The sequence below is a fragment of the Phoca vitulina genome, unplaced genomic scaffold, assembly GCF_004348235.1.
Source record: "Phoca vitulina isolate PV1807 unplaced genomic scaffold, GSC_HSeal_1.0 scaffold8, whole genome shotgun sequence".
NCBI classification, from domain to species: domain Eukaryota; kingdom Metazoa; phylum Chordata; class Mammalia; order Carnivora; family Phocidae; genus Phoca; species Phoca vitulina.
In genome coordinates, this window is record NW_022589711.1 from 35,880,286 (window position 1) to 35,891,697 (window position 11,412).

General features: G+C 38.3%; 1 protein-coding gene across 1 annotated transcript; it reads right to left on the reverse strand.

Annotated features, from left to right (window-relative positions):
• Nucleotides 1-3,151: 3,151 nt before the first annotated feature.
• LOC116633670 (cell surface glycoprotein CD200 receptor 1-like) lies at nucleotides 3,152-10,753 on the reverse strand. Its single transcript, XM_032406246.1, has 6 exons — nucleotides 10,675-10,753; nucleotides 8,605-8,922; nucleotides 8,242-8,487; nucleotides 4,554-4,665; nucleotides 3,969-4,014; nucleotides 3,152-3,291 (listed from the first exon to the last, which is right to left on the reverse strand). Exons 1-6 carry the CDS (start codon nucleotides 10,751-10,753, stop codon nucleotides 3,223-3,225), a joined length of 870 nt encoding a protein of 289 aa, XP_032262137.1. The 3' UTR covers nucleotides 3,152-3,222.
• Nucleotides 10,754-11,412: the final 659 nt, after the last annotated feature.

The window sequence follows — 11,412 nt, forward strand, 5'->3', positions numbered from 1 at the left end:
ATAAAAATCTAGAAAATGTGAACTGAGGTATAGTTACAGAAAGCAGATCAGTGGTTGCCTGGGGGTGGAGGGAGAGCAAGAGTTTTAAGCTAGGATTATAAAGAAGAATAAGAAAATGTAGGGGTGATGGATAAGTTCATTATCTTGATTGTGCTCATGGTTCACAAATATAAAACTATGTCAAAATTTAGCAAATTATTCCCTTGAAATATGTGCAAAATTTAACAAATTGTTATATCAATTATACTACAATAAAACCCTTTTTAGGTGTTCTGAAATAAAGCATAAACACTAATACACATATATTACAAGGGATATCTTTTAAACTACTACTAAGAAAAAGAAAGAAAAAAGTAAAAATATTAGCCAATCTAGCAAAGCAGAGTAAAGAAAAAAGTGAAACAGGGCATGGAGAGTAAACACAGTAAACAAGACATAAAAATTAAGATTATAAAAATATGGCCAAATATGTAAGTAACCATAACAAATGTGGATGGTTTAAATTCTCCTATTAAAAGTTAAAATTCTCAAAGAGTTAATAAAAATCAGCTATATCTTGCCTATTAAAAAGCTGTAGCTTCTCTGTAAAAGGTATACCTAAAATAAAATGTCACAGAGAATTGAAGACAAATGATGACATATCAGGCAAATACTAACCAGTGGAAGGATGGACTGGGCAGCCAAGGAGGTAAAGGGTTCAGATTTCCCATCAATAGAGAACTTACCATTCACATGCAAGGAGTGCAATCGGCTGATGGCCTCCAGTTGTTAAGGCCTTCAGGATCCATTTCAGCTTTTGAGCTGAGGTCCTACACTTCCTAGCCAATAACTAAACATTTTGCCACTTGTGCTCATGAGAGATTCTTCTTAGAAACAATCTTTGCTCCAGGGTTTCTCACTGGTTTGGCCAAGACTTTGACAGTTCTATATCTGGATCTGAGGCTCTTGTATCCTGCTTCCTCCCCTTTCCTTTCACAGGTTGCATTCAGATCAGTGTCATGGTCTGAAGGCTTTCCCTCCCCTACCCTACTTCCTGCCCCTTTAATCTTTCACAAATCCAACCCCTCTCTCCCAAATAACCTTTACTGCTCCTAACTCCATCTCAACCTCTGCTTCCTGGAGGACCTAACTGACACACCTGGTTCAGTTTCTAGATTTTTCTGATTCAACAGATCTAAAGTGGATTTGAGTAATCTATATAATTTTTTATTTCCCAACATGATTCTCATGTTTGACCACATTTAGCACCCCTGTAGGGGAAGATTTTAATGCATTTGTTTCCTGTGCAACATAATTTAACATTTAAAAACTATTTTGAAGTCTTTAAAGTGTCATTTATATGGCTGTTTGAGATACATTATCAAGTTAAGATGTAAACACAATTTCGCTTTTTTTTGTTTTTCAGTAATAGTTAAACAGATATTTTTGAACCCAGTTAACTATGAGCCTCATCCCACCCAGGGATGGATGAAGAATTAAGAAAAGGTAAAGGACAGGGTTTGATGTCTATTGTTGTGCACTGCTTGGTAATATTTATATGGGGAAGTTTAATGTTTTGGGGGCTTAGCCAAGTGGTGTCAAATTGGTTTGGTCAAAATCATGTGCTAAATGTGATTAGATTAGTTTACCTCCAAAAGAAACTAAGAATCTTTTTAATGATAAAGCCTAGTGTAGCCAAAAATGTCTGGAGAGGGGAAAACAGTGACAAAAGAGCTGTCTTAATTGTTTCACATGGCAAAATGGACGAATGAATGGATTTTGTTTTAATTTCTACCATGATGAAAATTTTTAACATTTTTCCTGCTATGGAAAAGCAGACTTATTTTTTCATAAATTTTTATAAATAAAATATTTTTTCATAAGATTAAAAACAATTAATATACACATTCTTAATACTATATTCCACAGAAAAATTGAGGGCAAGGGTCATGTCATCCCTCGGCCATTCTCTTAGGAGAGAGACCATATTTTATGGATACCCAAGTTCTTCCCCATAATGCATATTTAGCTGCTTATATACTCAATGAACATCTGTTATTTGCTAAATACCTCACAATAAAATGTACATCATAAAAATACACAATTTCAGTTTATCATATATGAAAAACTATTAGGCATTAGCTATCAATCTCTATTGAGATATGAGTTCAGAAAGTAATTCCTCACATGTGTTCCCTCTCTCTTATTCCTGCTTTCTCATCAACATGACAGGAAAACATAAATCCAGTTTTGTCAAATAGTGTAATTTTTATTATAATCTTACATCACATTAGTTAACTGGTTGATTAAAAACAAGAAGTGGGAATCTTGCAGATATTAAAATGACAGTATATGGAAAGGCACATTCAAACATGGTTGAAGGGAATGTCAATTGATACAATTTGACATATCAATCAATAAAAAAATGCACAAACCCTTTTGACCTGAAATTCCACTCAGGGAAATTATTCTATAAATATACTTAAACAAATATAAAGAGATCTATCCACAGGAAACATTCTATGTGGTATTGTTTATAATACCAAAACAAACAAATAAAACTTAAAACAATCTAAATGTCTACCACTAGGACTGTAGTTAATTAAATTATGACATAACTATACAATGGAATTTTATAACCATTAAAAAGAATGAGGTAGCTCTGCTTGTATTGATATAAAAGATCTTCAAGACCTATCATATTATTAGCTTTCTATAAGTGCAGAAGAGCATCATGATATGTTCCCATTTGTGTCTTGACAAGGATATGTGTATATATATGTAAATAGACTTATGAATGCACACCCATACCTTGGTGTACAGATATATATACATAAAATTTTCTGGAAGAATACATAAAATATGTTGATTCTTCCTTCTGCAGAGTTCTTTCTTGAAGAAATTCAGTTTTCATTATCTACTATACTAAACAATTTGAATATTTTATCATAGCATTTGCTTTCTTTGTAATAATATCAGTTCTTCAGAGAACTAGCTAATAGCAGCTAACATTCTAAAATTTTAATGTATAAGGATATGTATGAAAACCTTTTAAAAATCTCTATCTTCTCAGAATCCTTGAAAAGCTAATTCCAAAATAGGTTTTCCATACTAGAACTCTAAGAAAATCAAAATAGCAGCCCTGCTGTATCTTTATTCATTTGTTCTGCTGCTAGATTCCAATAACTTATGAAGTATGGAGACACAGCCCATCAACTTCACTTTGTAAAACCTGAAACCTCTTCACTTGCTCACAGTATCATAGAGTGGATTGTTCTTCTCTGTGTAGCTGGCATAAGGCTGCATTTCCTCCTAAGAAAGAACTCAAAGTCAAAATCAATTCAAAAAAGCCGGAAGTCATCAACCACTTATGTTTTTCTCACAGGTGCCCCCAGATTTAGTATCTACAAGAGTGCTTATATTTGTGTCTCTGGGCTTACATGGCCGTAAGAGAAAGACTGTTTTCTATTATTTTGTCAAAAAATTTATTGATTATTTAAGTTTCAGTGTGAGATGATAATGTTGCGTGACAGTAGGAATGGAGAAGAATGAAGTAACATGAGAGGTATTTCAAAGGACAGGGTCAAAGACTTGGTAAGGTACTGGTTATGAGATTATGGAGCAGAAGAGGATTTAAAAGCAAGTAAGAGGGAAATGATGATGATATGGAGAAAGGGAAGTCAAGAACTGGAGATGGTTTCATGGGGGAGGAAAGACCAATTCAGTTTCTCCAAACATTATAGTCCAAATTTGGCAAACATGTGTTTTGTAAGATACAGTTCTTGAAATGAAAATATTGCTTGGAATGTGTATAAATAGTATAAGGTAGATAATTAACAAAACACGTACACCTGAGTACTAGCATTATGAAATTAGAATTTTTGCTTTTTAATTAAAATACTAATATTGAGGCAAATTACAAATTGCATAGCTATATTTTCACTTTGAGGCTTGAAAGTTTGCAAATATTCTTTTTAATGTTATCTTACCTCCTCAACAACTGAAGTAGCTTCCATTTTTTTTAATTTGCATTTTCTGCAAAAATAAAAATAAGCTGGAGTGAATGTAGAAAACATCATTATTTAATGAAAAATGGGAAAACAAAACAGTATAGTATTGACAAGTGTGGTTCATTTTTGATAGAAGCCATAATAAAGCAGAAAGGAATTACCAGAAATAAGAATGTTACTTGTAGTTAATACACCTAAATGACATAATTCTGGATATGGGGAGAGGAGTGAAATTATGCAACAGAAGCATGATATATGGAATAAATGTGACACATCCTTATTGGTACATAAAATGAATTATTGTAATTCTTTTCTCAAATACAGATTAGCATACAATGTCTCTACCAGGATCTTGCCCTAAATGGCCTATTTCACTATGCTTGCATGGCTAAGTAACCAAGCAAAAATCCCTCTTGTCATTTAAAGTAGTCCAAATCTAACACCTTTAGGACACACTTCTTGATTATGGGAGAGTTGATGTTAACATATTAATTTTAGCCCATCAATTCCATATATCTGACCCCTTCTAGCCCAATTAAACTAAGAAAAAACATCACTCAATACCTGCAGCAATCGATTTTCAAAATGGATCCCACAATGAATCCCACAATGACCAAGGTAATCAAAATAGAGGAGGTGATAGATAAAACAGTTAATCTCAGTGGTGATTGGTCACCTGTAAATATAGACACAAAAATATATGATTTAACTCTGGTGCATCCAGATAATGGAATACTATTTAGCACTAAAAAGAAATGAGCTATCAAGACATGAAAAGACATGGAGGAAATTTAAATGCATATTACTCAGTGAAAGAAGCCAATCTGACACTGCTACATTCTGTATGATTCCAATTATATGGACATTCTGGAAAAAGCAAAACTATGGAGACAGTGTGAAGATCAGGGGTTGCTAGAGGTTAGGGTAGAGGGAAGAATGAGTAACTGGAGCATAGAGGACCTTTAGATAGTGAAACTACTCCATGGGAAGCTACAATGGTGGATATATGCTACTTCTACATTTGCTAAAACTCATAGAATGTAACCTAGAGTGAACCATAATGTAAACTACAAACTTTGGGTGATAATGTTGTGTTAATATAGGTTCATCAGTTCTCACAAATATACCAGTATGGCATGGGTGTTGTAGAGAGAGGGGGAGACCGTGCATGTGTTGGGGCAGGGGTAATATGGGAACTCTCTGCACTTTCCACTCAATTTTGCTGTGAACCTAAAGCTATTCTAAAAACTGAAGTCTATTAAATATATATATAACTGTAAAGTAAAATATATGTTCAAGGATGTCTCAGAGTTCATGAAGTTCACTTCTGTGATTTTATTTTAAACAGTTTTGACTCATTAATAGTTCAAATCATTGTTATAATAAAATTGCTTTATTAATTCTGATTCTAGGGTGTTTAGCAAGACATCATCCTAAGTCAAGGTTTTGGGGCTTTAAGGATTCATGAATGGTGAATTCCTATAGGAGAGATGTGCAGACTAAATTTCTCAGTTACAGTAATAGCAGGGTGTTTCTCATCTCCAATATTCAGAAGTAAATGGGGAATTGGAAAAAAGGTAATTGGAAAAACAACCTAATCCTGAAGTCACCGTTCTTCCAGGTCCTTGAAACTGACATGAATGCATGGCAGCAACTTTCAATTATTTATTAACTCTGGCAGCAATATAAAGCTCAGTCTGACAAGAGAAGTCAACAAAGGAATTGCCAGCTCTGGGAATCAGTGGTTCTAAGACCTTGTTCCTGCTGTACCCTGAATTGGGCTGAGGGCAACAGATGGAGGTAAGTGGAAGCTAAGCAGGCTGGCGTCCTCTCCCTCCACATTCCTTCAACAGTTTGTTTTTAAACGTTGCATTTCTGTGTCTTTTATTTGAAAAAGAAAAAATTGTTTTACAGTTAAAATCAACAACATTGTCTTGAAATCCCCTCTTTCAAACTAATGCACTTTCTTTCATTGGAAGTATAGCCACAGAGGCTGAGGATCTGCCCTGCAAAGAGACAGGAAGGAGACCCCAGCACTGGCTGAGAGTGAATGAGACAGTCCCTCAAGTCTGAGCATCCATAAACATGACATCATATTGTAATAGCAGGTGGTCAGATTGCATACATAAGCAGAGCACAGTTACTCTCCTCAGTATATAATACTAAAATCTTTTTTTTTTAATCAGCTTAACAGTGGATATTGGAAAATGGTGGTTTAAAGACATGGATTTTTCTCCTCTCTCTTCTTAAACTTTACTAAATTATCAGTAGGAAAATTTTCTAAATATAGACTTTCTAAATATAGACAACGAACATGGATGAAGATAAGCAGATGAAAAATTTCAACTTGTTCTTAGGTGAAAAATGTACAGAAGAAGGCAAATAATTTACAGTAGAATAAGTAAGAATCTTAGTGTCCATAGCACACCAAGAAGACTCTAGAATAGGAAAGGCCAAATATATAAAAAGGGGCAAGTGGGGGGTGAAGTGTAAGTTAAAAGTTGGAAGCCTTTTTGAAGGCCTGTATTAAGAAGAGGTAGGCTGCCAAGTCCACTCCCACCCTGTGCAGCCAGGTCACTTCACCTTCCTCAAACAGCAGGAAACAGGAAGTTTGCCCAGAAAAGGTGAACGGGAAAGATTCCAGAGTCAAGGATCCAGACATAATGGAGGGTGGAGAGGAAGTACCAGACTGAAGAGAGGTATTAAAGAAAAGTCTGAGTTCTGAACAGTCTCTCTCTCTCTCTCTTTCTCTCACACACACACACACACACACACACACTCCTCTTCTTCTCTGCTCCCATAACACTAATAGTCAAGGTTATCCCTCTAAGACAATAGACTGGAGAGTTATTTTCTGCAGAACCTGAAAAGCCTCAGAGAAAAGAATTTCAGATAACTAAAGAATCCGTATCTAAAAAATTGTTTTTTCATTTACCTCCTTTCAGACTATTGAAGCTAACTAGTTGACAGGACCACCCACAGATAACATAGCTTCCAATCAGTTCATTTTTGAAAGCTCACTTTGAAATGAATGGATAACCAAGGATTACCAGAGAGTAAAGGAAAGCTTCGTGCATGAAACAAAGAGATTAAAACTAGTAAATGTCTGGAAGGCAGAAGGAACTCAGATTAAACAGATATGGAATCAAGCAGAGCACTGTGGGAAAGAATGCCCAGGACAATCGTTGTGCAGCAGGTCTAGTGACTACCCAGGCCAGATTAGAACAGAGTATGTAAAACTCAAGAAGAGATGTCTTCAAGAAAAAAAAAAAAAAAATAGAACTGATGGATTACCCAATAAATTTGACCATGTGGAAAGTAGGATTAATAGGGGTCTTCTAATTTTGTCACTGAGCTTAATGATAATTAACAATAAGTACATATTTTTTTTTAGATTTTATTTATTTATTTGAGAGAGAGAGTGAGAGAGAGCACGAGAGGGGAGAGGGTCAGAGGGAGAAGCAGACTCCCCGCTGAGCAGGGAGCCCGATGAGGGACTCGATCCCGGGACTCTGGGATCATGACCTGATCCGAAGGCAGTCGCTTAACCAACTGAGCCACCAAGACACCCCATAAGTACATATATTTTTAAGGAAACTAAGAGTAAAGTTTAAATCAATCATAGAGACTACTATAATATATCTAAGAAATTATAGGAAGAACCTGGAGAAGAAAATCCCACCAAACTAAAAATCTGTGAAGAAAATGTATGAGTGACTTGATCCTTCTTCTAAATGCACAAAGATTTCTTTAAAAATACAATTTAGTCTTCTCCTAAAACCAGAAGTATTAATTTAAAAGTACACTACTCAAGCCAACTTACTACTTGTATAGAGTGGACATTAAATTATTAAATTATTTTTCATTTTACTTTATTTTTTTTTTTTAAGATTTTATTTATTTATCTGAGAGAGAGAATGGGAGACAGAGAGCATGAGAGGGGAAGGGTCAGAGGGAGAAGCAGACCCCCCGCTGAGCAGGGAGCCCGATGCGGGACTCGATCCCGGGACTCCAGGATCATGACCTGAGCCGAAGGCAGTTGCTTAACCAACTGAGCCACCCAGGCGCCCCCCTCATTTTACTTTATTAAATAATAAACTTCGCTCTAAAATATGGCTTTAAGAAGGAGAAGGACATAAAAAAGAGGGTGGGGAGATTATGCTTGAGAGAAATTCTCTGCACACTCCTGTTTCATTCGCCTGTAACTTCTCTGAAAGAATGAACATATCAAGCAAAAACTGGAATTACTAACCTGGATTCAGCTCTAAGGACAGAGTCTTGTTGCCGGTCACGTGGGAGACAGAGCAGGACACGTTAGACACCTGGCGGTCCTCCCAGTGGCATGTGCTCAGGACGGTCACTGTGCCATGGCCCAACTGTTGTTCCGCAGTGTGACAGTCTCCCCCTGGGGTCCAGGAGATCTGTGCAGCTGGCTTCCCTGCAGCCCTGCACACCAGGGTTCCATTGCTGCCTCGAAACAGGGTCACCTCGGGGGGCACTGCAGAGATGCAGGGGAAAGGCTTCAGGCTTAACACATGGGGTATGGGATAGAGAGAGATTTGGTTCAGTCCCAGATCTGCTTCTCTGACGTACCACAGTATGTCATGCTCCTTACCTAACACTTGGAGGTGATAGCCATGACCGAAATTCCCATCAGGTGCGGCCACTTCACACCTGTAATATCCATCATGAGTGGTGGCCACGGGATCAATCTGAAGGGCAGGATTCTGATCGGGTCTGGACTCCCAGGATATTCTCTCGTCGGTACAGTTTCTTTCACTGGTCTCATTGTTATCTCTCCTGTAGGCTCTAATGCAGGAAGGCTTGTCTCTGAGGTTTATTTCCCACCTTATTATCAGCACATTGGTTAAGCCGACAGGAGGGCAAGGGAGCACAGCCTTTGTAGCCACAGGCACAGACAGAGAAGTGTTAGCTGGACACACACACAAGGAGAAAGAAAAGAAAAGCTTGATAAAAAACTTCAGGTATTAAATTTTCCACAACATATTACATAAAGTAGTACTAGAACACGACTTTGCTGGTGATCCTATCCCAAAATATTAGGCTTACATAAAAAATTAAACATGAACCAAATGTATATAACACATTAAACCTAATCCAAAGATGAAACCATTTGTCTCCTATATTGTGTTATTAGATAAACTATATTTATTATATGTATGAGAAATATTTTAAGGGTCTAAAATTGCTGCAGAAGTTTTGTAAAAAAACAAACAAGAAAACACAATATAAATTAAAGGACAAAGTCATCTAAATCTAATCCTTTTGTCATAGTAACTATTAGATTTATCTTATAACTGATGCTCCTCAGGACAGAAAGTGGAAAAATTGATGATGTGGTTTTCTCCTCCTAAGTTTTGATCAGAGAGACTAAATCAGTAATATCAGAATGAAATGCCTATCCTGAAGGGTGCCACTTTGGACAAACATAAATAAAAAGCATAAGATGGCATTCAGGTTGAACAAACTGGACTTTTTAAAGCTACTTTTTATTTGGAGAATCACAAAGTCAGTAAAACCAACAGATCTTCCTTCCTTCCTACTGAGTCACACATATACTGCCAAACAGTCCCACTATGAACTTTGCTCACAGATGTTGTTTCTATACATTCTACCTAATTATGGGGATTAAATGAAGAAGTTCACTGCTTTTGCCCATCGTTAGTGTAAAAATTAAGCCTGCAACCTATGATTTTTCTCCAATATAGAAGCTTCAGCTCTCCCATAAACACACATAATGCATCCATGACTGGGAGGGCTTTGCTGAGAAAGGATTAGGGGCATCAGGTACCACATACTGTAACCCAGGTGAGCGGCAGGAAGCTCATCACTTTAACGTGAGCAGAACAAGCTGTGGGGGGCTAAGTTGTTATGGGGGTGAACCTCGTTGTGCTAAACTCTGTATGTGAGCTCTCTCCTCTCCTCTTCTGGTGTCACTTGCCTCTTCTGTGATGGACTCAAGACTTGCATTTCACAGCCAAATCAAGATCCCACAACTGCAGGAAGCAAGTGGGGGTGGATTTTAGAGCAGATCTGAGAGGCAGTTAAATCCATGCTCCTTCCACCACTGCAGGTGGCTCCCCACCCTAGGCAACCTGGCCAAGGCTCAGAGGCCAGCAGCAACATAGCTGCTTGGAGAACAGCTAGGGCTGGGTGTGGGTGAGCACACATGTGCCCAAGGGCAGGATGCTGAAGATGAACGCAGAAAGAGAAGAGGCTGGTGAGGACCATGTCTATGAGTGCTCTCTGTTTGCACTTCAGCTTGTGAACAGTCTAAGGCTTTAATATTTTGCTTGATACTTATTCTCAAGATCTGACTCTATTATTTTAAAGGAACCTACGAGCTGATCAATTACACGTATGCATTTTAACAAGGGCACAGTCTCCAGTGAAGTAGCTCCATCAGTGAGGATCCCAAGCACCATGGGTAGTCTCTGTTCTTTCACCTTGCTCTGCTCTATGACCCTCCAGCAATCCCCCTTCACCTGCAATGAGACTTCTTATGTGATTGCTGTTATTCGCCCTTTCCAATCCTCTTCTTTCTCTTTTCATACCTGTTGTGATAATTTGCCAATGGCCAGTCACTCCCCCACACTCAGTGGGTTGGCACCTGTCCAACAAATATAATCTCCACACACCCTGTGATCAGCTATGGTGATTTCACCTCCAGCTTCACAGAGGGACAGTGGGTAGATTCTCATATTTGCTCCAGAACCAGCACTGATGTCCCAGCGTTGCGGCATCCTGTGTCTATGACTCCCCCCCAGTCTCCTGCAGCCTTCTGCACATAGACAAATCCCTTTTCCTTTCTGTTCTCACTGCCTTACCCTAGTTTAAGACCCCATCACCACACACCTGGATCACTACAGAAGCCTCCTACCATCTGTCTCTGTGTCAAAACTCTCCTCCCCTCAGCTCATACCTTACCTTGCAGCCAGGTACATGATTCTGTAACACAGGGGTGACCCTCTCCACTCTGACACCCCTCAGAGATCTCTCACTGCCTGAAGACAACACTTACATGTCTTTGTACTGGCTTTGAAAGCCCTCTTTTTCACATTGACTCACCTTGGCAACCTTATCATCCCTGTGTCGCCCCAACACTTCAGAAAGGAAACAGCAAGCACAAGTGCCTATCTAGGTCTTCCCTCAATGGTTCTTGGAGTCTGGGATGCCTACACAGCACCCTCTGTCTATGAAAACGCTCTTCTTCCTTCAAGAGCTAATTCACATGCTGCATCCTCCTGAAGCCTTCTCAGAGCCTTGGTGCTCTCTCTCCCTCCTCTACATCCCCGGCACACCTGATGTGAGGGCTTATCTCCTCTCTTTTATAGGGCATCTGTGCTTATTTCTGGGCTCCCCCACAAAACTGAACCCCCTTAGGGCGCTTCGGCAGTCTAGC

Bases quoted from the DNA above. Each gene is read 5' to 3' on its own strand.
- LOC116633670 (XM_032406246.1), bottom strand. From the start codon at position 10,753: ATGCCGCAACGCTGGGACATCAGTGCTGGTTCTGGAGCAAATATGAGA. The intron at 8,923-10,674 runs GTGAAATCACCA...GTGTGTGTCCAG, and splicing joins GTCCCTCTGTGAAGCTGGAG to CTAACACTTCTCTGTCTGTG. The intron at 8,488-8,604 runs GTAAGGAGCATG...GCATCTCTGCAG, and splicing joins CTATCACCTCCAAGTGTTAG to TGCCCCCCGAGGTGACCCTG.